The sequence below is a fragment of the Jaculus jaculus genome, chromosome 10 (assembly GCF_020740685.1).
Source record: "Jaculus jaculus isolate mJacJac1 chromosome 10, mJacJac1.mat.Y.cur, whole genome shotgun sequence".
NCBI lineage: Eukaryota > Metazoa > Chordata > Mammalia > Rodentia > Dipodidae > Jaculus > Jaculus jaculus.
In genome coordinates this window covers 11,399,599-11,427,127 of record NC_059111.1, presented here as the reverse complement: position 1 = coordinate 11,427,127, position 27,529 = coordinate 11,399,599, and the positions used below count along the sequence as shown (strand labels likewise).

General features: G+C 43.3%; 1 protein-coding gene across 8 annotated transcripts in view; it reads left to right on the top strand.

Annotated features, from left to right (window-relative positions):
* The window catches only part of Csnk1g1 (casein kinase 1 gamma 1), a 129,989-nt gene that overhangs the window by 84,894 nt on the left and 17,566 nt on the right, over positions 1–27,529 (top strand). For 5 of the 8 annotated variants that reach the window (XM_004662537.2, XM_004662538.2, XM_045160138.1 and 2 more), the window contains 5 exons: positions 2,069–2,154; positions 5,079–5,163; positions 7,382–7,530; positions 8,618–8,725; positions 22,301–22,411. In XM_004662537.2, coding sequence (XP_004662594.1) covers positions 2,069–2,154; positions 5,079–5,163; positions 7,382–7,530; positions 8,618–8,725; positions 22,301–22,411 — 539 coding nt within the window. The remainder of the gene's footprint in view (positions 1–2,068; positions 2,155–5,078; positions 5,164–7,381; positions 7,531–8,617; positions 8,726–22,300; positions 22,412–27,529) is intronic. The other 3 variants (XM_004662540.3, XM_004662541.2, XM_045160139.1) reach the window with 1 other exon arrangement.

Sequence of the window (27,529 nt, the reverse complement as noted above, 5' to 3'; positions counted from 1 at the left end):
CCACCCTGAGAGTACAGAGTGAATTCCAGGTCAGCCTGGGCTAGAGTGAGACCCTACCTCAAAAATAAATAAATAAAAATTAATGAATACAGGGCTAGAGAGATGGCTTAGCAGTTAAGGCACTTGCCTGTGAACCCAAAGGACCCAGGTGTGATTTCCCAGGTCCTAAAAAAAAAAAAAAAAAGCCAGATGCAAAAAGGGACACGTACATCTGGAGTACATTTGTAGTGGCTAGAGTCCCTGGTGTGGTGGTGCATGCGGGAGGCAGAGGTAGGATTGTCATAAGTTCAAGGCCACCCTGAGACTACATAGTGAATTCCAGGTCAGCCTGGGCTAGATCGAGACTCTACCTTAAAAATAAACAACTAAATAAATCAATCAGCCATGGTTACATGCCTGCAACTCCAACTATTGAGAAGTGGAAGCAGGAAGAAGATCAGAAGTACACAGTCATCCTCAGCTACGTAAGTTTGAGGCCAGCCTGGGCTATATAAAACCCTATGTCACAAATACCAAAATAAATGAATACATGCACATATGGCCTTGCTAAACCATACATGGAAAATACAGGTGGAGGTTCGATTGTTACCCAAAAATACGTTTTCTAGATGATGACTACCTTTTTTTTTGTTTGTTTTTGTTTTTCGAGGTAGGGTCTCACTCTGGTCCAGGCTGACCTGGAATTCACTATGTAGTCTCAGGGTGGCCTTGAACTCATGGCGATCCTTCTCCCTCTGCCTCCTGAGTGCCGGGATTAACGGCATGTGCCACCATGCCTGGCTCATGACTGTACATTTTTATACTATTCTACAGTTTTAATTCTTCATCTTATTTTTATTTATTTATTTGAAGGAGAGGAGAGAGAAAGAGAAAGACGCAGATAGAGAGAGAATGGGCATGCCAGGGCCTCGAGCCACTGCAAACGAACTCCAGATGTATGCCACCTTGTGCATCTGGCTTACATGGATTCTGGGGAATTGAACCTGAGTCCTTTGGCTTCACAGGCAAGTGCCTTAACCATTAAGCCATCTCTTTAGCCCTCTTCATCTTAATTCAGAGGAAAACCCTAGCAACTTCTTTTAGCTCATCTCCAAGAGTGCCACTTGCTTTATGTGTCATAGAGGATAATCTTAGTGATGAACTTCATGAAGTTTTTATTTTTGTTTATTTGAGAGAGGGAAGGAGGAAGAGGTAGATAGATAAAGAATGGGTGCCCCAGGGCTTAAACCACTGCAAACAAAACTCCAGATGTGCCACCTTGTGCATCTGGCTTTCCTGGGTCTTGGGGAATTGAACTTTGGCCCTTTTGCTTTGCAGACAAGGGCCTTAACTGCTAACCCATCTCTCCAGGCCCATAAAGTTTTTTTTTTTTTTTTTAAGGTGGTTTTTGGATAAGGTACAAATGGGATATCAATGTAGAAGTGATGTGTATTTACTTACACTGGAAACTGAATTTAAAATTTCTAGCCATGAGCTGGGCCTACATCTTTAATCCTAGCTCTGGGCAGCCTAGCTAGGAGGATCACCATGAGTTTGAGGCCAGCCTAGGCTACAGAGTGAAGTACAGGTCAGCCTGGGCTAGAGTGAGACCATTTTTTTTTTTAACTACTAGGTATTTATACCAGGCATTTTGCAGCTTGTGTCTTTGTAGACATAGGCAGAATGGACTGTTGTAATCTTCAGCTGCCTAATCTGCTGCTCGCGTTGCCTGGTGATAACCAAAGGTTAATCGTAGCCCATGTGCTGGAAGTACCATTTCATTCACATTATCTTACTTGCAGGCAGGCTATAGCAATGAGTGAGGAGTGGTTTGTTTGTCAAATTATTGGGGCTTAGTTTTCTTTTAGGATATGCCATTTTCACTTGCTATTTATTTGCTCTCAACGGCAAAGGAAGTCCTCACATTGTTTCTTGGTTTTGATCTAAAATAGTCTTCGTTAAGTCATACAGTGAATTAGAAAGCAGAACCTTTTCGGAGCAGAAGGGCTTCTGAAGGGATTACTTGGTTTTAAACCCCTTTCTGCTGTAATAACTGAAAACATAATGTGTGATCTGTCTTCCCTTCTAGAGCAAAGCCGGCGAGATGATTTGGAAGCCCTTGGCCATATGTTCATGTATTTCCTTCGAGGCAGTCTACCCTGGCAAGGACTCAAGGTATCCTTGAATGTGCTCCGCAAGAGGCTTTGTGTCTATGCTCAGTTGTTAATGACAGGGCTGCCAGCCTGATGTCTCCACGAAGCACAAAAGGAGAGGCTGGCAACATAGAAGGGAGGCAGGGAGTAGTTACCCTAGTCCACATTGTCAGTGCTCACCTGATGGTGCAGGCAGGTTCATGTTGCTGCCAAAAAACACTCAATCAAGAACAGCTTGTGGGGAAAAAAAAAAAGTTTAATTTTGGCTTACAGTCTTGAGGGGAAGCTCCATGATGGTGGGGGGAAATGATGGCATGAGCAGAGGGTGGACATCACCTCCTGGCCAACATCAGATGGACAGCAGTGACAGGAGAGTGTGCCAAACACTTGCAAGAGGAAGCTGGCTGCAACACCCATAAGCCCACCCCTAACAATACATTGCCTCCAAGAAGCGTTGATTCCCAAATCTCCATCACCTGGGAACCTAGCATTCAGAACGCCTAAGTTTATAGGGTACACCTGAATCAAAGCACCACACCTGGACTTTGGGAGCTGCTTCTTTTCACATTTGCCTTAACCATGGCATCTTTGTGTCTGAGTTCTCCCTGACCTCGTCCCTTGCTCCCTTGCAGCCGTGGCAGAGCTGCTGTTCTCCCTCCTGCCCTCTCATCACAGAACCAGAGGCGTGCTGCCAGACTGGCAGGGAATTTTTGGAACAAATTGGTGACACCAGCTGCCACACATTTTACCACAAAAGCCAGCAGGATTTTCCCAGGCCTTTAAATAAAGAGAACTGGAAAATATCTGTTCATTTTATGTAGACAAAGAGCTCACCTGAACGGAAATGGTTAAAAAAATCAATCTAACATTAATATTCAAACATACTGAGCTAATACCTTTTTTAAAAAATTCAATTGCAAGAGAGAGAAGAAAGGTAGAGAATGGGCACGGCAGGGCCTCTAACCACTGTAAATGAACTCTAGACGCATTTGCCCACTTGTGCATCTGGCTTAAATGGGTACTGAGTCCTGGCATCGCAGGCAAGCAACTTAACCACTAAGTTATCTTTCCAGCCCAATACCTTTTTTTTTTTTTTTTTAAATGGTTTTTTGAGGTGGTATTTCATTCTACCTCAGGCTGACCTGGAATTTAGTATGTAATCTCAGGGTGGCCTTGAACTCACACTGATCCTCCTACCTCTGCCTCCCAAGTGCTGGGATTAAAGGCGTGTGTCACCATACCCATCTTAAAAAAATTATTTATTTATTTGAGAGGGAGCAATAGGCAGATGTAATGCGCGTACTAAGGCCTCTGGCCACCGCAGACAAACTCCAGATGCATGTGCCACCTTGCCCATCTGACTTACATGGGCATTGGGCAATCAAACCTGGGTCCCTATGCTTCTCAGGCAAGGGCCTTAACTGCAAAGCCATGTCTCCATCCTTGCAAATGTGGTTTTAATCACCTTCTTAGGTAGGTGTCATTATAGTACCTATGTGCCAGAGTTAACAATAAAATAATAAGCATCCTACTTACTTTGTGGCTGTTATACCAGGAATGGTAAACTTATAGACCATCTTAAGTCCCTTTGGATAGTTAAGTGTGAGGCATATTTTTTGTTACAATTTATTTCAACATATTCCTACACCCTCTTCCTCTAGAAGAGCAGAATGGTTTGTTTTGCTCTGTTTTCTTTTGTCCTGGAAAGTACGGCTTCTTTGTCCATTCATTCTCTCTCTGTCTCTGATTGAACTCAGGGCCTTGTACATGTACTACAAGTCCCCTTTCTCTGAACTATAGACAGAGCTTCTCATTCTTTGTGAGCTTTCACTTCTTTGCCTTTAAATTCCTTCTGTTACATCTCATACATGGTATTCTCCTAATCATATACATCTCCTTATTGATAGTGACAAATTTCAAATAGTTGAGCTTTCTACTTGTTAACCCTACAGCCAGAAAGTACATTTGCATTGTATATGGTATTATTATTGATGGAGACTCTTTCACTGAGCATGAATAACTTTATTGGTAGGTATAAAAATCTCTCCAACTTACTTTAGGTCAGTGTGGCTTAAACCTGGGTGAAGCAGGCTACAGAGACCTTATGTAGACTCCATGGTCCAGAATCCCTACATACAGTCCTAAGCATACTATATTTGGCCTGCTTTGGGCCATTGACATATATCTATTAACAGTCTCTATTACATTTTTCCTGTAAACACTTTTTGGCAGGGCAGGGTTTGGGGAGTGCTGGAGATTGAAGTCAGGACTTTGTTCATAGAAGGCAAATGCTGTCCCACTGAACTATATCTTCAACTCTGAAAACACATTATTTAAAGGAGTTAAAGAGACTATTATTTGTTTATTTTCTGTTGGATTGGCCAATGATATTAATCTTAGAACTAATCTAAGAGGGTGAAAGCTAAATTATTGTTGAACTCTAAGTGTCCATAGGAGATCACTAAGCTTTTGCTCTTTTAAAAATACTGCTGCATGGGCTGGAGAGATGGCTTAGTGGTTAAGGCGCTTGTCTGCAAAGCCTACAAGACAGACCCAGGTTCAATTTCCCAGTATCCACATAAGCCAGATGCACAGGGTAGCACGTGTATCTGGAGTTCATTTGCAGCAGTTGGGAGCCCTGGTGCACCTATTCTTTTTCTACCTTCCTCTTTCTCTCTATCAAATACATTAATGAAAATAGATAAAGAGTATTAAAATATTGCTACATAATATTTTTATCCTTTTACCTATTTATCTCATCATATTTGATGATGTTTATCTGAGATGGTTAGATATATTTGCAAATAAATTTTCTCAAACCCAACAGGTGCCCATATATACAAATCCTGCCAGTTTGAAAGAAATGATCACTGTGTCTGAAAACATATTTAACTTCCCATACTTAACATGCCTTTCCAGGTAACTTTCTTATTTTACTTTCTATAGGCTGATACATTAAAAGAGCGATATCAAAAAATTGGTGATACCAAAAGGAATACGCCCATTGAAGCTCTCTGTGAAAACTTTCCAGGTAGGATTTTAAAAGGATACTCCTGCCAGTGTGGCTGTAGCTTTGAAGTCGGTGGATTCAGGCATTGTATCTCTAGATATGAGTGCTGGCCAAACAATTTACATTTCTTGTTATTGTTATTCAGATCAGCGAAGACATCACTTTTATTTGCCCATAAAGAATATATTAGGGGTGCTGGAGCGATGGCTTAGAGGTTAAGCACTTGCCTGTGAAGCCTAAGGACCCCAGTTCAAGGCTCAATTCCCCAGGAACCATGTTACCCAGATGCACAAGAGGGCACACACGTTTGGAGTTTGTTTGCAGTGGCTGGAGGCCCTGGCAAGCCCATTTTCTGTCTCTTTTTATCTGCCTCTTTTTCTCTCTGTCACTCTCAACTAACTAACTAAATAAATAAATATAATGAACAAAATTCAGAAAGAATATATTAGGGTGCTGGAGAGATGGCTTAGCTGTTAATTAAGAGCTTGCCAGTGAAGCCTAATGCAGTTCAAGGCTCAATTCTCTAGGACCCACATAAGCCAGATGAACAAGGTGGCACGTGTATCTGGAGTTCGTTTGCAGTGACTGGAGGTCCTGGTGCTCCCATTCTCTCTCTCTTTGTGTCTGTCACTCTTAAATAAATAAATAAAGATAAAAGTTTTAAAAAAGAATATATTAGGGGGTTGGAGAGATGACTTAGCAGTTAAGGCACTTGCCTGTGAAGCCTAACGACCCATGTTGAACTCTCCAGATCCCATGTTACTCAGAGGTACAAAGGTGAGGCAACACGAAGTTGCATGTGGCCACTAGGTGGCACAAGTGTCTGAAATTCGATTGTAGTGGCTGAGGCCCTAGTATGCCAATCTCTCTCTCTCTCTCTCTGAAATAATTTTTTTAAAAGAATAAATTAGGGGCAGGGGATGGGTTGATGGTTAAAGGCACTTGGTTGCAAAGTATGCCAGCCCGGGTTTAATCTGCAACCACTAACATAAAGCCAGTCAGAAATTTTGCAGCAGCAAGAAAACCTGACATGCACATGCACACATATAAATAATTTTTTTCTTAAAGAAAAAGTTTATAAAGCAGCTGATGGAAATTTTATTTTGTTTGAGTGTGTGTGTGTGTGTGTGAGAGAGAGAGAGAGAGAGGGAGAGACAGAGAGAGAGAGAGAATATGAATGAAAGAAATATGAGTGCTCCATGGCCTCCATCCACTGCAAACGAACTCCAGATTGCATGTGCCACCTTATGCATCTGGCTTACGTGAGTCCTGGGCAGTCAAATCTCCTGGGTCCTTTGGCTTTGCAGGCAAGTGCCTTAACCACTAAGCCATCTCTCCAGCCCAAATTTTTGTTTTGTTTTGGTTTTTCGAGGTAGGGTCTCACTTTAGCCCAGGCTGACCTGGAATTCACTATGTAGTCTCAGGCTGGCCTCAAACTCACAGCAATCCTTGTACTTCTGCCTCCTAAGTGCTGGGATTAAAGGTGTGTGTCACGTATGGTACTCTGGAGGCAGAGGTAGGAGGATTGCTGTGCATTTGAGGCTATCCTGAGACTAAAGTGAATTCCAGGTCAGCCTGGGCTACTGTAAAACCCTACCTTGGAAGAGAGAGAGAGAGAGAGAGGAAGAAAGAAAGAAAGAAAGAAAGAAAGAAAGAAAGAAAGAAAGAAAGAAAGAAAAGAAAAAGAAAATATTGAGCTGGAGAGATGGTCCAGTGGTTAAATGATCTTGTTTGCAAAGCCTGACAGCCTGGGTTTGATTCTCTAGTACACACATAAAGCCAGACGCACAATGTAGTACATGTGTCTGGAATTTGTTTTCAGTGGCAGGAAGTTCTGGCATGCCGTACACATTCTGTACTTCCAAATAAATAACTTAAAAAATAAATGTTAAGAGAGAAAATACTATGGTCAGGTACTCTGCATAGGGCTGAAGAGATGGCTCAGTGATTAAAAGCACTTGCTTGCAAAGCCTGATAGCCCAGGTTTGATTTCCCAATATCCACTTAAAACCAGGCATACAAAAAGGTGCATACATTTGGAGTTCATTTACAGTTGCAGGAGGCCCTGGCATGACCATACCCTTCCTCCTACTTTCTCTATCTCCCTCCCTCCTTCCCTTCTCCCTGTGTCAAATAAGTAAATAAACAAATTATTTTTAAGTAGTCTGTACAGATACCTCTGTGTGACACATGGGAAGCATTCATCTAACAAGCATGGCTTTCCCTCTTTCCTTAACAGAGGAGATGGCAACCTACCTTCGATATGTCAGGCGATTAGACTTCTTTGAAAAACCTGATTATGAGTATTTACGGACCCTCTTTACAGACCTTTTTGAAAGGAAAGGCTACACCTTTGATTATGCCTATGATTGGGTCGGAAGACCTATTGTAAGTATCCTTTAAAATTTTTACTTTTTTTTTTTCAAACCAGTATTGCCCCCCCCCACCCCGTTTTTTTTTTTTGTTTTTTTGTTTTTTTTGGTTTTTCAAAGTAGGGTCTCACTCTAGCTCAGGTTGACATGGAATTCACTATGTAGTCTCAGGGTGGCCTTGAACTCTTGGTGATCCTCCTACCTCTGCCTGCTAAGTGCTGGTATTAAAGGTGTGCACCCAGTTTACCCCATCTTTTTATTAGTCAGTCATACTACCTATATTTTGGGGGGAAATTCCTTGCAATTAACCAACCTTTTCAATGTAACACTGTAGGTTGGTCTCATCAGAATAATTAGTGATTCACACTTGTTGTTTTGTTTGAGATAGGGTCTCATTCTAGTCCAAGCTGACCTATAACTTACTTTATCGTCCCAGGCTGGCCTCAAACTTACTTGATCCTTCTATCTTTGCCTCCCGAGTGCTAGGATTAAAGGTGTGCACCACCAAGCCTGGCAACCCACACATTATTAAAATTATAGAGTGTATGTTCCAAGCTATACTTTAAGCCAGCATTTTTACAAGTTTCTTTGAAATGATTACAAGTTATATGTTATATATGTCATCATGGTACTTGACCCCTGTATGAGTGGAACCTGAGAAGTATAGGAAACTTGGATTTGCCATTCTGGTCAGAAGTCTGCAGGATTAGAATGTATGCTAACAGATTTGCGTTAGAATAGGTTGCTTGCTTGTTTTTGTACTTTGGTAACCTACTCTCTAATCCAGTGCATTATTATGAGCCAAAGTACTTGCCTTTGGCAAGTGAACAGAGCGAGAAGACAAGATGAAAAAAAAGGAGGAAAAAAGGAAGAATTGGGCCAGGTGTTATGGCACACAACTATAATCTAGCATTTAGGAGGCAGAGGTAGGAGGATCACTGTGAGCTTGAGGCTACCTTGGAACTACATAGTGAATTCTAGGTCAGCCTGGGCTGGTCCAAAAAAAAAAAAAAAGGATTACTCCTACTCTATGAGAATTGGAATGATACTGTCCTTTGCACAGGTATCAAGTTGGACTTTTTCTCCCCATTTGACTTTTCTAGCCTACTCCTGTAGGGTCAGGTCATGTAGATTCTGGTGCATCTGCAATAACACGAGAAAGCCACACACACAGGGATCGCCCATCACAACAGCAGCCTCTTCGAAATCAGGTATGTGTTTGTCCTTCACTGTTCTAGATATTACCCAGAATTTCCCTGTCTGTTAATGTGTGTACTGAAGTTATCAAAATGCAATTGAAAAACACTGGGTTAGTGTGGATAATCTGGCACCTTAAAGGCATGTAAACTGCACTGCGACATAGCCTTATAAGAGACATGTAGTTTAAAGAATCTGAGCCTGTCAGAGTGTGCTGTCTTAGGAGAGACCTGGCTGAGTTAGGATTTAAGGCAGTCTGCCACAGGCTTGATGAACCTACTACACATGTAGGATGTATCAGGCAGTCCACTTTAGGTCTTAACTACAGTTGGGTCTGGAGTTTATGCCAGTTCAAGTCTTAGGTTGCTGATAAAAAGAATGGGTAATTGGGATTCCCAGATGACATGGTCTAGAATCACCTGTGAGGTATCATCTAGGTGAGGTTAGCTCTGGACATGCCTGTGAGGGAAGATAACTGGGAGCTGGGTTCCTGGACTATATAAGAAGGAGAGAGCTGCCTGAGCAGCATTCATCACTCTCTGCTTCAAGCTCCTGCCACCACACTTGCCCAGATGGACTGTATCCTGGAACTGTAAGCTGAAATAAACTCTGCCTTCCTTAAAGTGATTTTTGTCAGGTATTTGTCCCAGCAAGGAAAATATAATAGACAGACTTCTCTCTTAGCTCTTTGAGAATGGACTCCCTACTTACCTCAGCACTCTGCAGCATGTCCTTAGTCCCAGCACTCAGGAGGCATTTGAGGCAGCCCAGCCTGACTACAGTGGACCTTGCCTGAAAACAAAAACAAAAACAGGGCTGGGGAGATGGGTCAGCTGTCGAAGGTGCTTGCGTACAAAACCTGACAGCCTGGTTTGATTTCCTAGGACCCGCGTAAAGCCAGATGCGCATAGTAGTACATGCACCTGGAGTTCATTTATAGTGGCAAGAGGCCTTGATACACCCATATTCTTTCCCAAATAGATAAAAATATTTTTAAAAACAGATAAGCCAGGCATGGAGGTGCACACCTTTAGTCCTAGCACTTGGGAGACAGAGGTAGGAGGATCACCACGAGTTCAAGGCCACTCTGAGTCTACATAGTGAATTCCAGGTCAGCCTAGGCTAGACTAAGACCCTACTTTGAAAAGCCAAAAATAAATAAATAAACCAGCTGGGTGTGTTGGCACATGCCTTTAATCCTGGCACTCGGGAGACAGAGGTAGGAGGATTGCCATGAGTTCAAGGCCACCCTGAGACTTCATAGTTAATTCCAGGTCAGCCTGGGCCAGAGTGAGACCCTACCTCAAAAAACAATAGGGCGGGCTGGAAACATGGCTTAGCAGTTAAGCACTTGCCTGTGAAGCCTAAGGACCCCGGTTCGAGGCTCGGTTCCCCAGGTCCCATGTTAGCCAGATGCACAAGGGGGCGCACGCGTCTGGAGTTCGTTTGCAGAGGCTGGAAGCCCTGGCATGCCCATTCTCTCTCTCTCCTACCTGTCTTTCTCTCTGTGTCTGTCGCTCTCAAAAAAAAAAAAAAAACCAAAAAAACCAATAACAACAACAAAAACCAGATAGCCAGGTGTGATAGCACATGCTTTTAATCCCAGCATTCAGGACCTAGAAGTAGGAGGATCACCGTTGAGTTTAAGGTCACCCTGAGTCCACATAGTGAATTCACCCTGGACTAGAGACCCTACCTCAAAAAAAAAAAAAGATAATGCTGTCCAATGTTAGATTTTGTTCTTGTTCTTCAGGGTAGGGTCTCAATCTAGCTGAAGCTGATCTGGAATTTATAATCTCAGGCTGGCCTCAAATTTACAGCGATCCTCTTACCTCTGCCTCCTGAGTGCTGGGATTAAAGCAGGGCACCACCACACCCGGCAAATGTTAGATCTTTAACTGTTTTTTTTTCCTTTTTTTTTTTCGAGGCAGGAATTCACTCTAGCCCAGGCTGACCCGAAATTCACTCTGTAGCTCCAAACCAGATAAACAAACCTCTATGCCATTCTTTGCCACTGGAGCCGACACACAGCTGCTTGGTATGTGTGTGCCCAGGTTGATTGAAGCCTCTCAGCCTGTGTGATGAGCACCAGCAGTGCAGTTTAGTGCAGCACAAAGGCCAGGTTCAAGCCCCAGCACTTCCAAAACAAACCAAGAAAAGATTCATCCTCTTTTTTTTGGAGCTGAATGTGGTGACCCAAGCCTTTAAAGACAAGCAGAAGGATTGCCACTAATTTGAAGCCAGCCTGGGCTACATATAATACTCAAAAAGAAAAAAATACATGAAAGCAAGCAAATATATAAAAATCCTCACAATTTCCCCTCAGGAGGAAAAATAAATAGGGTTCGTAGGGAAGGGAAGAGTTTATTTTGGCTTGCAGTCCTCAGGGTAGAGTACAGTCATGGCAGAGAAAGCGTCATAGCAGACGCCACTCACATTCTGTCCAGCGGTGAGGAAGCCTAGAGAAATGAACGGAGATGCCCAGAGAAAGCGTGATAGCAGACGCCACTCACATTCTGTCCAGCGGTGAGGAAGCCTAGAGAAATGAACGGGGATGCCCAGAGAAAGCGTGATAGCAGACGCCACTCACATTCTGTCCAACGGTGAGGAAGCCTAGAGAAATGAACGGGGATGCCCAGAGAAAGCATGATAGCAGATGCCACTCACATTCTGTCCAACAGTGAGGAATCCTAGAGAAATGAACAGGGATGCCCAGCCAGCTCCTCCTCACATACTCCAGGACCCAGCCCATCAAATGGTGCTGCCCACCTCGATTCAAATAAACAAGTGCTCACTTTGGCAGCACGTATACTAAAATTAAAATATTACAGGGCTCGAGAGATGGCTTAGCAATTAAGGTGTGTTTCTGCAAAGCCTAAGGACCCAGGTTCAATTCTCCAGGTCCCACATTAGCCAGAAGCACATGGTGGCACCCATCTGGAGTTCATTTGCAGTGGCTAGAGACCCTGGCGTGCCCATTCTCACTCTCTCTCTTTCTGTCTCTAATAAAGAAACAATACAAATAAAAAATAAAATCTTTAAAAATATTAGAATATTTCAGAGGTTAGCATGGATCTTGCACAAAGATGATACACAAATTCATGAAGTGTTCTAAAAATAAATAACCAGGATAGCATGGCCACAGGCTAATCTAATCAAGGGTAATCCTTCATAGATACTTCATAGATACTTCTAGGTCCTGTCAAGTTGGCAATCAATATAAACCATCACAGCCTGTACTTAGTTTCTAGCCCAGGGCTGGCCTTAAACATGTGGCTGTCCTGCCTCAGCCTTTCATATACGACGGTTACAGGTATTTTCCCAAGCTGGCCTTGAGCACACAGCAGTCCCTCTACCTCGGCCTCCCGAGCGCTGGGATTAACAGAACTCAGAGCGGCTCGACAGCATTCCGCTGCCACTTGTGGTGGCAGAGATATTGCATCTGGTCAGCATTGCAAACTGTTCGATGAAGGACGATATGGACGAGGCATTCCAAGCAGGAAGAGTACATGCATGGCAAATACTGTATCAAGCTCAATTTTGCTGAAGTATTTGTTAAAGATTCCTAGGAGTCAAGACTTGGAAATATATTTAGGACTATGCAGTCAATTTCCTGGAGTGGTGGGCTGGAGAATTGTCCTTAGTGTCAGTTGGAATAGAGACTAGAAAGCAGAAGACTGATAATTTTGGCTTTAAACATTTTTTGCATGGAAAGTGGTAGTTGCTTGGCAGCTGGTAAGAAAGCAGTGGATTCCCCCCAGAGGTAAAAAGGAATGTTGTATCCCAGTAGTATTTTTTAATTATTTTTATTAACAACTTCCACAATTATAAATAATATCCCATGGTAATGCCCTCCCTCCCCCCACTTTCCCCTTTGAAACTCCATTCTCCATCATATCCCCTCCCCCTCTCAGTCAGTCTCTCTTTTATTTTGATGTCATCATCTTTCCTTCCTATTATGATGGTCTTGTGTAGGTAGTGTCAGGCACTGTGAGGTCATGAATATCCAGGCCATTGTGTGTCTGGAGGAGCACATTGTAAGGAGTCCTACCCTTCCTTTGGCTCTTACATTCTTTCTTCCACCTCTTCCACAATGGACCTTAAGCCTTAGAAGGTGTGATAGAGATGTATTGCTGAGCACTCCTATCACTTCTTCCCAGCACCATGGTGCCTTCTGAGTCATCCCAAGGTCACTGCCATCTGAAAAGAGAAGGTTCTCTACCAAAAGTGAGAGTAGCGTTAATATATAGGTGAACATTAAGAGAAGTGCTTACTGGGCAGTTTGATGAGCATAGTATATACATTTAGCCTGACAGTAGCAGATGTTACACCTCTAGGGCCCAGTAGTATTTTTCAGTTTTGTTTTATTTTCATTGCTATATCCCTCTGGATTTCCACCCATGCTGTCTGCTTTCTAGCAGGACCACAGACTTAGGGATTGCATACATCCCTAGTCACTTCCATCTCAGAGCTTAGTATAGGAGAGGGCCAGCCCTTCCTCATTTCTTGGACTTTTTTTTTTTTGAGAGCGACAGAGAAAGAGGCAGATAGGTAGATAGAGAATGGGCACGCCAGGGCCTCCAGCCATTGCAAAGGAACTCCAGACGTGTGTGCCCCTTGTGTATCTGAGTAACGTGGGTCCTGGGGAATCGAGCCTCGAACCAGGGTCCTTAGGCTTGACAGGCCCGCGCTTAACTGCTAAGCCATCTCTCCAGCCCCATTTCTGGGACTTTTAAGTTTGAAGGGGTTGTAGAAAAAAGTATAGAACTACAAAATCTATTGTAGTCATTGCCATTCATTTACTCTTCTTTGTTGTTTGTTTTGGTTTTTGGTTTTTCAAGGTATGGTCTCAGTCTAGCCTAGGCTGACCTGGAACTCACTATGTAGTCTCAGGGTGGCCTTGAACTCAAGACAAGTCTCCTACCCCTGCCTCCCAAGTGCTGGGATTAAAGGTGTGCGCCACCACCATGCCCAGCTCTTTTTTTTTTTTTTTGGAGGCAGACCCTTGTGTAGCTTATTCTGGCCTCAGACTCACTGTGTAGCTAAAGATGGCTGTGAATTTTTTTTAATACTATTTTATTTATTTGAGAGAGGGCAGGGGCGAGAATGGGCTCACTAGGGCCTCCAGTCGCTGCAAATGAACTCCAGATGCACATGCCACCTTGTCCATGTGGCTTACATGGGTCCTGAGGAATTGAACATGGGTCCTTAGGCTTTGCGGGCAGGTGCCTTAACCACTAAGCCATCTCTCCAGCCCCAGCATGAATTCTTGATCCTCCTGTTTGTGCCTCCTGAGTGCTGAGGTGACAGGCATGCGTACTCTTGCTTCAGAACAGTAGCCTCACCTCCAGTGTGAATTTGGAATGGGCCTTGGAGGTGGGTCAGTGGGCAAAGTGCTTGCACAGGTACCTGAGTTTGGATTCCCCAAAACCCACGTAAAGCCAGTACTGTAGCTAGGAAGTAAATCCCAGCCCTCCTATGGCAAGATGGGGGCAGAGTCAGGAGGGTGCTACACGTTTGTGTGCTAGCCAGCTCGGCATTCACAGTAGTGAACAACAAAAGAAACCCTGCCTCAAGTAAGGTGGACAATGAGGACTGACACTAGAGGTTGTCTTGTGATCTCCACATGCGTATTGTGGCACATGCGCGCGCGCGCGCACACACACACACACACACACAAGGTAATAAAAATAAGGATTTGAAATAATTTTCAAGCCAAAGACAGGTGATACCTGAGATATTTTTAGACTGTACTTTTTTGTTTGTTGGTTGGATTTTTTATTTTTTTGAGGTAGAATTTCAAAAATTCTGACCTAGAGCTGGGTATGGTGGCGTACACCTTTAATTTCAGCACTTGGGACGCAGAGGTAGGAGGATTGCCATGAGTTGAAGGCCACCCTAAGACTATTTGCTATGTGGACTCATGCTGGCCTTGAACTCACAGCAACCCTTCTACCTCTGCTTCCTGGGTGCTGGGATTAAAGGCGTGCGCCACCACGCCCGGCCAAACAGTATTTTCTACTCATCTTGTTAGTGTCCAATAATGCCTGGCAAATGACTACAGAGATACATTGGTGTCTTCTGCTACAAGCACATGTGGTGTTTTTCACCTTTTCGCATGTCATCTGTATTTGTTAGTTTTGCCTTTGGTTTATTCTATGCTGACATGCTTTCCTCTTGTGCCTATAGTCACAAGATAGCATACAAAGCAGTTTCATGCAGGTAATGCGCTTACAACTGATGATTATGGGAATCACTCCCTCAGGGAAGTACCGCTTCTCAGATTCCCATTCCCACCTTTTGAATCGGTATAGGCTTTTGCTTTTCATTTAATGAAAGAAGAGAAATTGACCATACTGATGACTCTTGTATCCATGGTCCTCTTGGTTGCTTTCTAGACACATGTATGCACTTGCGTGATCTTTAATAATGTAGGCTTAAGAGGCTGAGGAGATGTCTTAGCAGTCAAGACACTTGGCTGGGAAGCCTAGGGACCCAGATATGATTCCCCACAAAGTGGCACATGTATGCAATGGTTAGAGGCCCTGTTGTGCTTATTCTCTTCCTAATTGTCTCTCTCTCTCTCTCTCTCTCTCTCTCTCTCAAATAAATAACAAAACATTTTTTTAAGCAAAAAGCTTAAAGGGTTAAGCTGGGTGTGGTGGTATATGCCTTTAATCCTAATGTTCAGGAGGCACAGTTAGAAGGATCACTGTGAGTTCAAGATTAGCCTGAGCCTACATATGAATTCCAAGTCAAACTGGGCTAGAGTGAAACCTTGCCTTAAGAAGAAAAGGTTTGCATGCTGATGATACCCACTGGTTTACTAGTTTACAGAGCTCCTGTCCCACTTGACCTGACCAGTTATACCCCGCATGTATATGGTATTGCCAAGTGCATTTCAAGGGATATTACACTAGCAGACAACAATACTGTCAAGTCCTTGATTTCATCTACTTCCTAGGTATTCATTTGCATTTTAAAATTGGTAAATGGCCTTTTTTACTGTCATCCTCTAAATACCTGTACAAGCCCTTAAATCCTAGAAAAGAGCAGTCTTGAAGAAGTTAACATCTTAATAAAAAGTAGCTTCTGGGCTGGAGAGGTGGCTTAGTGGTTGAGACGTTTGCCTGCAAAGCCAAAGGACCCAGGTTTGATTCCCTAGGACCCACATTAGCCAGATGTACGAGGTGGCACATGTGTCTGGAGTTTGCAGTGGCTGGTGGCCCTGGCACACCCATTCATTCCCTCTCTCTCTTTCTCTTTTTCTCTCTGTCTGCCTCTCTCTTGAATAAAGAAAAAAAATAAAATACATGTTTTTAAAAAGTAGCTTCTAAAGTAATGAAACAACAGCCCTAAGTTCACCACCATTTCTTGGTTTTGTTACTTTTGCTGGCTGTAGAAGCCAGTGGAGAGCATCAGTCATGATGTTTATGAAGGACTCTGGCATAGTAATCGTCTTGCTCCGTGTAGGGAAGATAGCTTTACGTTGATAATAGCACTTGCTGTGCAAGCGTGAGGAGCTGAGTTCATCCCCAGCACCCATGTACAAAAGTGAGCCATGTACAGAAGTGAGCCATGGCTCTGCATGCCAGTAACTCCAGGGCTGAGGAGGGTGGAGACAGGAGGATTACTGTGGTTTGTCCCAAGCTCCAGGTTCAGTGAGAGACTCTTCCTCAGGGAAATAAGGTGAAAGAGAGGTAGAGAAAACCCTATCTCTTTTCCAGCCTCCACACGTGTGTGCTCTTGTACGTGTACATGTGTAGACACCATGTACATAACCCACACATACTGCACAACCAAAAATATTTTTGTTTGTAAAAGATAAATAATACACTGTTTTGAGAATAAACTTAGAAATATATTTTCAGTTCTTTGAAAAATGTGTTGCTATTTTTTATTTAAATAAAAATCTCAAAACCGGTTGTGGTGGCGCACGCCTTTGATCCCAGCTCTTGGGAGGCAGAGGTAGAAGGATCACCATGACTTGGAGGCCACCTGGAGATCACATAGTGAATTCCAGGTCAGCCTGGGCTAGAGTGAGACCCTACCTTGAAAACAAACAAACAAATGCTGAGGCTGCTGGGTATAATAGTACACACCTTTAATCCCAGCACCCTGAAAGCAGAGGTAGGAGAATCTGAGTTTGCGGCCAGGCTGAACTACACAGTGAGTTCCAGGTCAGCCTGGGCTAAAGTAAGACCCTACTCAAAAAAACTAAAAACTAAAAAAAATAAATAAAATAATTTTTTTGAAAACTGACATTTCTGCCTAAAGTGTAGGTACTTAAATATTGTACTGAAAAGCTGGGCCTGGTGGCACACAACTTTAATCCCAGCATTCAGGAGGCAGAGATAGGAGAATGGCCATGAGTTTGAGACTACACAGTTAATTCCAAGTCACCCTGGGCTAGAGCAAGACCCTACCTTGGGGGAAAAAAATCTAATTTTGATACATATTAGAGAGAGAAGAGGGAGAGAGAGAGAGGGAGAATGGTATATCAGGGAATCCAGCCACTGCAAATAAATTCCAGACACATTCGCCCCCTTGTGCATCTGGCCTACATGGGTCCTGGGGAATTGAACCTGGGGGCTTTGCAAGCAAATGCCTTAAACACTAAGCAATCTCTCCAGGACCCTCCCTTTTTTTATTATTCACTGTGTAGTCTCTGGGTGGCCTCGAATTCATGGTCATCCTACCTCTGCCTCTCGAGTGATGGGATTAAAGGTGTGTGCTACCATGCCTGACTGAAATTAAATATCTTAATAAAGTCGATATTTTAATATTAAGAATGAACAAGGTGCTTCAGAGATGGCTTAGCAGTTAGATGGCTTGCCTATGAAGCCTAAGGATGCAGGTTCGACTCCCCAGAACCTATATAAGTCACATGCACAGAGGGACACACATGCATAGGTGGTGCATGTGCACATGGCGATGCACACATGTGGAGTTGGCTTGCTTTGGCTGTGGCCCTGCTGTGCCAACTTTCTGTCTGTCTCCCTTGCTCTGTCACTGTCATGTGCTCGCTGTCATAAATTAAACATAAGTTTAAGGAGGATTTATTTCAGCTTTCAGTTCCGGGTTATAGTCCATCAGGGAAAAGGCACCATGATGTTAACACCTCCTCTGCCAATTAATACAGAGTATTTAAAACAAAAGTCATATATGAGCAAAATCAGAATATTAGGAGCCTCAAAAAAAAAAAAAGAAAGAAAAAGAAAGATAGAGATAAATAAGCAAGGAAGATACGAAAAGAGAGAATGGACATGCCAGAGCCTGTAGCCACTACACACGATCTCCCGAAGCTTGTGCCACTGGCTTTATGTGGGTACTAGGACTTGAACCTGGGTTCCTTTGCATTGTAGCTCATTGCCTTAACTACTAAGCTCTCTCTCCAGCCTAAAGGCTCTATTTTTTTTTTTTTTTGGAGGGTTCTATTTTTGCAAGGGAAAGATCTGCCTTTTATTTTCTAGAAGAAAACGATTTCCAGTAGTTATGTCAGTAAACTGTAATTCCAAAGTATATGCTGTTAATGAAAAGAACTAGAAAATAGAGGAACCGTGAGGTGATTAAGCAGCATTATTATTTATAGTAGTGCACGCCTTTAGTCCCAGCACTTGGGAGGCAGAGGTAAGAGGATCACTGTGAGTTCAAGGCCACCCTGAGACTACATAGTGAATTCCAGGTCAGCCCTGGCTAGAGTGAGATCCTACCTCAGGGAAAAAAAGGAAAAAAAGAAAACTTTGGGGTTGTGAGACGGCTTAGTCAGAACAGTGCTTGGCTTGAAAGCATAAGGGCCTGGGTTTGGATTCCCAAAACCTATGTAAATGCTGGGCACAGCAGCTATGGTCCTGGTGCTGGGGAAATGGGCACAGGATCTTTCCTAGCTAGTTAGTCTAGCCAAGTCTGTGAGCTCTGGGTTCATTAAGATACGTTTTCTCAACAAATAAGGTGGAAACCAATTGAGGAAAATACCCAGGGGCTGAGTAGATGGCTGAGTGTTTAAAGGTACTTGCCTGCAGGCCGGAGAAATGGCTTAGAGATTAAGGCGTGAAACCTAAGGACCCAGGTGTGATTGCCCAGTACCCATGCAAGCCAGATGCACAAGGTGTCGTATGTGTCTGGACTTAGTTTGCAGTGGCTGGAGGCCCTGGTGTGGTCATTCTCTCTCTCAAATAAATAAATAAATAAGGTCTTTTTTTTTTTTGCAGTGGCTGGAGGCCCTGGTGTGGTCATTCTCTCTCTCAAATAAATAAATAAATAAGGTCTTTTTTTTTTTTTTTTTTTTTAAAGATACTTGCCTGCAAAGCATGCCAGGCTGGGTTCAATTCTCCAGCTTCCTATGTAAAGCTGGACACAAAAAGTGGCATATGTCTGGCATCAACAGGAGATCCTGGCATAATCATACACATACACACAAGTAAATAAATTAATTTTTTGTTTTTTGAAATAGCATCTCACATTAGCCCAGGCTGACCTGGAATTCACTGTGTGTTCTCAGGGTGGCATTGAACTCATATGATCCTCCTATCTCTGCTTCCCGAGTGCTAGGATTAAAGGCATGTGCCATCACACCTGGCTCTAAAATAAACTTTTTTTTTTTTTAATGATGCTCATTGACACATGAACAAGCATATACACACAACTGCAAGTAAATAAGTAAATTGATACTTTGCTCAGGCCTGTAATCCCAGGGAGGTGGAATTCAAGACCATCTTTGGCTCCATAGCAAGTTCTAGCCGACCATGGCCTTCTGGTGATCCTGTATCCAAAATTAGGGTGCTTGGTGAGATGGCTTAATGGGTTAAGTGCTTGCTATATAAACATGAGGACCTGAGTTCACATTCCTACAGCCCATGTAAAAGTCCTGGATGCAGTAGTACGTGAGTATAATCACAGGATTCCTAAGGAGAGATGGTAGACTGAGACTAGGGAGTCCTCAGAAACTCCTGGCCTGCTAGCTTAGTGTCTGAAGCAGCAAACAATAGACAGTTTGTCTCAAAACAAGATGGAAGGCAAGAAACTATCCAAGGTAGTTCTCTGATCTCCACATAGCATATAGAAAGAGGCAGGGAGAGAGAGAGAGAGAGAGAGAGAGAGAGAGAGAGGGGGAGGGAGAGAGGGCTGGAGAGATGGCTTAGCGGTTAAGCACTTGCCTGTGAAGCTTAAGGACTCTGGTTCAAGGCTTGATTCCCCAGGACCCATGTTAGCCAGATGCACAAGGGGGCATACATGTCTGGAGTTCATTTGCAGTGGCTGGAGGCCCTGGCGGGCGCACTATTCTCTATCTGCCTCTTTCTCTCTCTGTCTGTTGCTCTCAAATAAATAAATAAAAATTGGGCTGGAGAGATGGCTTGGCGGTTAAGCGCTTGCCTGTGAAGCCTAAGGACCCCGGTTCAAGGCTCAGTTCCCCAGGTCCCACGTTAGCCAGATGCACAAGGGGGCGCACGCGTCTGGAGTTTGTTTGCAGAGGCTGGAAGCCCTGGCGCGCCCATTCTCTCTCTATCCCTCTATCTGTCTTTCTCTCTGTGTCTGTCGCTCTCAAATAAATAAATAAAAAATAAATAAATAAATAAATAAAAATAAACAGCAAAAAAATATTTTTTTAAAGAGAGAGAATGGGCACACCAGGGCCTTCAGCCACTGTAAACAAACTTCCAGACACATATGCCTCCTTGTGCATCTGGCTCAAATTTGAATCCTGGGGAATCGAACCTGGGTCCTTTGACTTTGCAGGCGAATGCCTTAACTGCTAAGCCATCTCTAGCCCCATTCACAGAAAAATTAAACAAAATAGAGGCAAGGATATAGCTCAGAGAATGGGTGCTTGCTATGCAACCACAAGGACCTGAATACAATCACATAATAAGCTCAGCATCTCCCGCACTCAGAAGGCTGAGGTAGCAGGATCTCTGTGAGTCCCAGGTAAGCCTGGGCTAGAATGAGATCATGCTTTGAACAAGCAAATTAAGAAAAAAAAAAAAAAAAAGCTGGGTGTGGTGGTGCAGTCTTTAATCCCAGGACTTTGGAGGCAAAGGTAGGAAGATTACTGTGAGTTCGAGGCCAGCCTGAGGCTGCCTTGAAGGAAAAAAAAACAAACTGCGCTAGAGAGATAGTTAAGTGCTTGCCTGTGAAGCCTAAGGAGCCTGGTTTGAGGCTCGATTCCCCAGTACCCACTTAAGGCTGATGCACGTGGTGGTGCACGCATCTGGAGTTCATTTGCATTGGCTGGAGGCCCTGGCATGCCCATTCTCTCTCTCTCTGCCTCTTGCTCTCAAATAAATAAAATAAAACTGGGCATGACTGTGCTGCCTGACCCCAAAATAGGGAACTCCTGGTTCAGTGAGAGACTCTACATCAAGGAAATAAAATGGAAGAAAAATAGAGAAGGAACACCTGACATTCTCCTCTGGTCTCCTCTCCTGTCAGCCATTCAAACTGCTGATAAACTTGAGAATTTCACACAGGCTTTTTTTTTTTTTTTTAATTTATTAATGGCTGGGTGTGGTGGTACACATCATTAATCCCAGCCCTTGGGAGGCAGATGTAGATGGATTGCCATGAGTTCAAGGCCAGCCTGAGACATACACAAGGAATTTCAGGTCAGTCTGAGTCTAGGCTAGAGTGAGACTCTACCTTGAAAAACAAAACAAAATTAATTAAAAATAAAAAGAGGGCTGGAGAGATGGCCTAGCGGTTAAGCACTTGCCTGTGAAGCCTAAGGACCCCGGTTCGAGGCTCGGTTCCCCAGGTCCCACGTTAGCCAGATGCACAAGGGGGCGCACGCGTCTGGAGTTCGTTTGCAGAGGCTGGAAGCCCTGGCGCGCCCATTCTCTCTCTCTCCCTTTATCTGTCTTTCTCTCTGTGTCTATCGCTCTCAAATAAATAAATAAAAAAAATAAATAAATAAATAAATATAATAAAATAAAAAGAAATAGGGCTGGGAATGGTGGCGCACACCTTTAATCCCAGCACTTGGAAGGCAGAGGTAGGCAAACCATTGTGAGTTTGAGGCCAGCATGAGACTATATAGTCAATTCTAGGTCAGTCTGAGCTATAGTGAGACCCTACCTTGAGAAAACACCACCACCAAAAAAGAGGCTGTCTCAAAAAAAAAAAGAAGAAAACTTTATGGGGGTTTAATCTTGAGAGGGGTGGGCTCCCTACTTAAGGAAAAAGGCATGCTGTCTTGATTGTCACAGATGTGAGACCTGTCTGTTCATAGAGCTTTAATCAGCAAAACAATGTGTAAGTATGACTGTTCCTTAACGTTCTGAATTTGATCTGTTTAGGGACTTCTAAAGCTTTACTAATATGAAAGTTAAGAGTCCCAACTTTTGGTTGTTCCCCCGCGGTTTTCTGTGTCTGGATGAGGATTATGTGCTATTGACTGGTACTGTGGCTCATTAGACCTCAATGAATATAATCGTGCTAACTTGTTCTCAGTGCTTTGCAGCAGTTGCTGGTGTACAGTCCTGTACAAAAAACAAAACTCACAGGGACACTAATACGATTGATTTTGTTGTTGCTTGCTGTTGCTTCACCTTTCCTTCCATATCTCGCTCTCATGCTTCCTAACGCCTGAGCAGACTGCGTCATCAGAGCGCCGAGGAGAGTGGGAAATCCAGCCCAGCCGGCAGACCAATACCTCATACCTGACGTCTCACTTGGCTGCAGACCGCCATGGGGGATCAGTGCAGGTATTTACTGCCCTTATTGACTTTCCCTGGCCTTTCAGCCTGCCTGGGAAAATGTTAGCTTGGTTTTGAAGCTTGGGTTAGGGCAGAGGTGAGCTGCTTCTCTTTAACTGACTATGTGCTGATTTTCTGCCAGTGTATAGTGCAGGAGTTGGTTTTTGAGATAATTGCTTCTTTTTGTCATTGACTAGGAAACATCTGTGGGATGTGTGATAGTGAACCTTGCTCTACAGCCTTGATCTACTCATGATAATCTGCAAAATAACATTAAGGTAGAAGAGTGTTAGCCTTGTGTCTGTGAATTTTAAAGACTTGAATGCATTTAAGTACTAGGGAGTGGAGCACTCTAGAGGACTGCGTCTGTAGCGCATCCCATGATGGCAGTGCATTAGCACGTGATTGCCTGGAGTGTTGATTGGTATGGTTTTTGAGTGGTAACCAAGAAATAGGGCTATTTCTTTTTTTTCTGTGGGGAATAAATTTGGTCTTGGAAAGTAATCTCTCTGTCTGTTTCTCTCTGTGTGTGTTTATTTTTTAGGCTAGCTTGAATTTTTCTTCTCTGTTTAGTACCAGCAACATCTTGCTTCTAGCGGTTAAGATGCTTGCCAACATAGCCAAAGGACCCAGGTCAATTCCTCAGAATCCATGTAAAGCCAGATACACAAGGTGGCACATGTGTCTGGAGTTCATTTGCAGTGGCTGGAGGCCTTTGTGCACCCACTCTCTCTTATCTATCTTTCTCATATGTTTTTGTTTGTTTGTTTTTTTGAGGTAGGGTCTCACTCTAGCCCAGGCTGACCTGGAGTCCACTATGTAATCTCAGGGTGGCCTCGAACTCACAGCAATCCTCCTAATTCTGCCTCTCAAGTGCTGGGATTAAAGGCATGTGCCACCATGTCCGGCTAAATAAAATATTTTTTAAACCCTTTTTTTTAACTGAGAAATGAAAAATTTAACTATTTTTTTACACTAGTAAGTGACTCTACTATTTGAGTGATAGAAGTGAAACTTGTGCATGTAAAGTGCAACTTTTAGACTTGACCATCTAGAATATACTTGTATGTGTGTATTGTGTGTGCTTAAGTGTCCATGTGTGTACAGGTATATGTGCACGTGATCAGGGCCAGAGGTCAACATCCTCTTCTCTTGCTCTCTATGTTATTTATTGAAACAGGCTCTCTCACTGAACATAGAGCTCACTGATTCAGTTGGTGGATCTAGCCAGAGAAGATACCATTTGCAAGCAGTGGCTAACTGAAAGATCTTGATACTCACAGAAGTTAGTTTTGTAAAATACATCATAGGAACATCTAGACAAAAATGATGATATAACACACAGCGTTTCTTTACCCCTTCTTGAAATAGTGGCAAAGAAATCTTTTCAAAGGTCAAAGTCTATGAAAGAATGGAGGAAAACAAAGAGGCAACAAGTCATTCATAACAAGCATACCCCTTAGTCCCAGCACTCAGGAGGCAGAAGTAGGAGGATCACTGTGAGTTCAGGACCACTCTGAGAGTACATAGTGGATTCCAGGCCAGCCTGTGCTACAGCAACAAAAAAAATCAAGAACAAACACACACAGGAAAAATTAAAAAAAAAAATTAAGCTAAATTTTTGTTTTTAAAATAAAAGAACATGAGCCACCAAACCCTTAAGCTTCTTTTAGCTTTTTTTTTTTTTTTTTTTTTTTTTGAGGCGGGATCTCCCTATGTGGTCAGGTTGACCTCAAACTACCCTTCTGTCTCCACTTTTATTTATTTATTTATTTTATTTTTTTGGTTCTTCAAGGTAGGGTTTCACTATAGCTCAGGCTGACCTGGAATTCACTGTGTAGTCTCAAGGTAGCCTCAAACTCATGGTGATCCTCCTACCTCTGCCTCCCCAGTGCTAGGATTAAAGGTATGTGCCACCATGCCTGGCTAACAATTTCTTTTCTAAAATATTTATTTGAAAGAGAAAGAGGCAGGGGGATAGGCAGATAGAGAATGGGCGTGCCAGTGCCTCCAGCCACAACTCCAGATACATGTGCCACCTTGTTCATCTGGCTTATGTGGGTCCTGGGGTATTGAACCTGGCTCTTAGGCTTTGCAGGAAAGCACCTTAACCACTAAGCCATCTCTCTAGCCGTGATATTCTTTTTTAATAATTTTATTTTTATTTATTTGTTTGAAACAGGGAAAGAGGCTTAGAGAGTAAGAGAATGGGCAGGCCAGGGCTCCCAGCCATTGCAAATGAACTCCAGATGCATGCGCCACCTTGTACAGCTGGTTTACCTGGGTCCTGGGGAATCCAACCAAGGTCCTTTGGCTTTACAGGCAAGTGCCTTAATCACTAAGCCATCCCTCCAGCCCCTGGTACATGTTTTATGTGCAGTTAAGTTTAAGGGTAGAGAAGTGATAGGTTCCTTTTTGTCCTTAATTCATTTGAGATCAGATGCTCACTTACAAAGACAAGTTGTTTTCTGTAAAATGAGAAAAACTTCCTTAGATTGTCCAAGGAAGCTTCTTGTAGGTGGAGTAGCAATTCATAGGGAGGAAAAATAAAAAAGCAGGAAGTCACCAAGTAACTGTCAGTGGATTTCTTATTAGTAGAAATGAAGACTCTCGAGATAGGAGCTCACTGTGTAGCCTTGCATAACCTTGACTTCCTTAGGCAGCCCCCAACCAGTCTAAAACCCACAATCCTGCTTAGACTGCCAAGTGCTGGCATTATAGGTACACATCATCCTCTCAGCTTTAAGCCAAGGCATGTAACATCTTGTGTAGTTCCTGAATCTTTTTTTGCTTGTTTGTTTTTCGAGAGAGGGTCTCCCTCTAGTTCAGGCTGACCGAGAATTCACTATGTAGTCTCAAGGTAGCCTCAAACTCACTAGGATCCTCCTACCTCTCTCTCCCGTGTGCTGGTATTAAAGGTATGCTCCACTACACCTGGCTGAAAAACAGTGATTTTTACAGCATGATCATTTATCTATATAAGAGAAGGTGGAGGAAGAACCAGATAGACCGAGAGAATGGGCATGCCAGGGCTTCCAGCTACTGCAAATGAACTCCAGACACATGTGACACCTTGTGCGTCTGGCTTCCTAAGGTACTGGGAAATCAAACCCAGGTCCTCAGGCTTTACAGGCAAGTGCCTTAACCGCTAAGCCATCTCTCCAGCCCCTATCTTTTTTTTTTTTTTTTTTGAACAGTCCAGGTATGTTGTCACAGAATGTCCACATTGTTGGTTTTTTTTTTTTTTTTTTTTTCCTTTCTGAGGTAGGGTCTCACTCTAGTCCAGACTGACCTGGAATTCACTGTAGAGTCTCAGGGTGGCCTCAAATGCACAGTGATCCTCCTACCTCTGCCTCTTGAGTGCTGTGATAGAAGGCATGTGCCCTCACGCCTGCCTGCCTCATCCAAATTATTATTATTATTATTTTAATGAGAAAGAGAGAATTGGTGTGCCAGGGCCTTAGCCACTGCAAACAACCTCCAAACGTGTGTGCCACCTTGTGTGCATGCATCACCTTGTTCATCTGGCTTAGGTGGGTTCTGGGGAAGTTGAATATGGGTCTTTAGGCTTCATAGGCAAGCACCTTAACCACTAAACTCTCTCGTCAGCCCCTAAATTTTTTTATATATTCTATTTTTTTATGTATTTGAAGGGGGGCCGGAGAGGCAGAGAGAGAGAGAGAGAATGGGCATAACAGGTCCTCTAGCCACTGAAAACAAATTCCAAAAGAATGTGCCACTATGCACCTCTGGCTTTACATGGGTACTAGGGAATCGAACCAGGGTTCTTTGGCTTTGCAGGCAAGCACCTTAACTACTGAGCCATCTCTCTAACCCAGTTCCTAAAATTTTTTTCAATATTTTAAATTTTTATTTATTTATTTATTTGAGAGAGAGAATGAAACAGAGGAAGAAAGAGAGAAAGAGGAAAGGAAGAGAAAGAACGGGCGTGCCAGGGCCTCTAGCCACTGCAAACGAACTTCGTATGCATGCCCTACTTGTGCATCTGGTTTATGTGGGTCCTGAGGAATTGGTCCAAGGTCCTTTGGCTTTGCAGGCAAGTGCCTTAACCACCAACCTATCTCTCCAGTCCCCCCACCCCGGCCCTTTTTTTTTTTTTTTTTTTTTCGAGGTAGGGTTTCAGGCTAGTCCAAGCTGACCTGGAATTCACTATGGAGTCTCAGGCTGGCCTCGAACTCACAGCAATCCTTCTACCTCTGCCTCCTGAGTGTTGGGATTAAAGGTATGTGCCACCATACCCGGCCTCCTAAATTTTTTAAAAGTCATAATTAAGTTCAGAAAAAAATATTTTTTGCAGGCAGGGCAGGTGTACTTTATGTCAGGAAATAAAGTTAGGCTGTCTCCTAATTAGCGATGTACTAAGTTGTTTGATCACCAACAGAAATGCGAGTGTTCCTCATGGAATTTCAAATTTAATGTTGTTTCTTCATTAATTACATGGCATTATTTTAATTTTCTTCACAAGTACCATGAGTTTAAGGCCAGTGAAGCTACATACGTACCAGGCCAGGTCTACAGAGTGAGACCTGACCTCAAAACTGAGAGAAAAGAGCAGAAGTCATTCTGTTTTAGAAATCATGGTGGTTGTACATTGCTGGTAGGTTGCAGTCAACCTGTCTGCCCCAAATGCTACTTTTACTAAACATTTCATTTTATTTGAGAGAGAGAGAGAGCCAGGGAGAGAGAGAATGGGTGCACCAGGGCATTCAGTGCTGCAAAGGACCTCCTGGTGCATGTGTTACATTGTACATCTGGTTTATGTGGTCCTGGGGAATTGAACCTGGGTCCTTTGGCTTTGCAGGCTAAGTGCCTGAACTGCTAAGCCATCTCTTCAGCCCAAGAATAAACATTCTTATTTATTTATTTATTTATCATTTTCAAACAGAGAGAGTTAGAGAATGGATGTGCCAGGGCCTCCACTCACTGGAAAGGAACTCCAGATGCATGCACCACTCTGTGGTACTAGGAAATTGAACCTGGGTTTTTGGGTTTTGCAGGCAAATGCCTTAGCTGCTGAACCATCTCCCCAGATCCTAAGCATTCCTGAGAGGGGATGTCAGTAAAATGAACATTTATGGAGCCACTACTGTGAATCCTGGCTGTGGG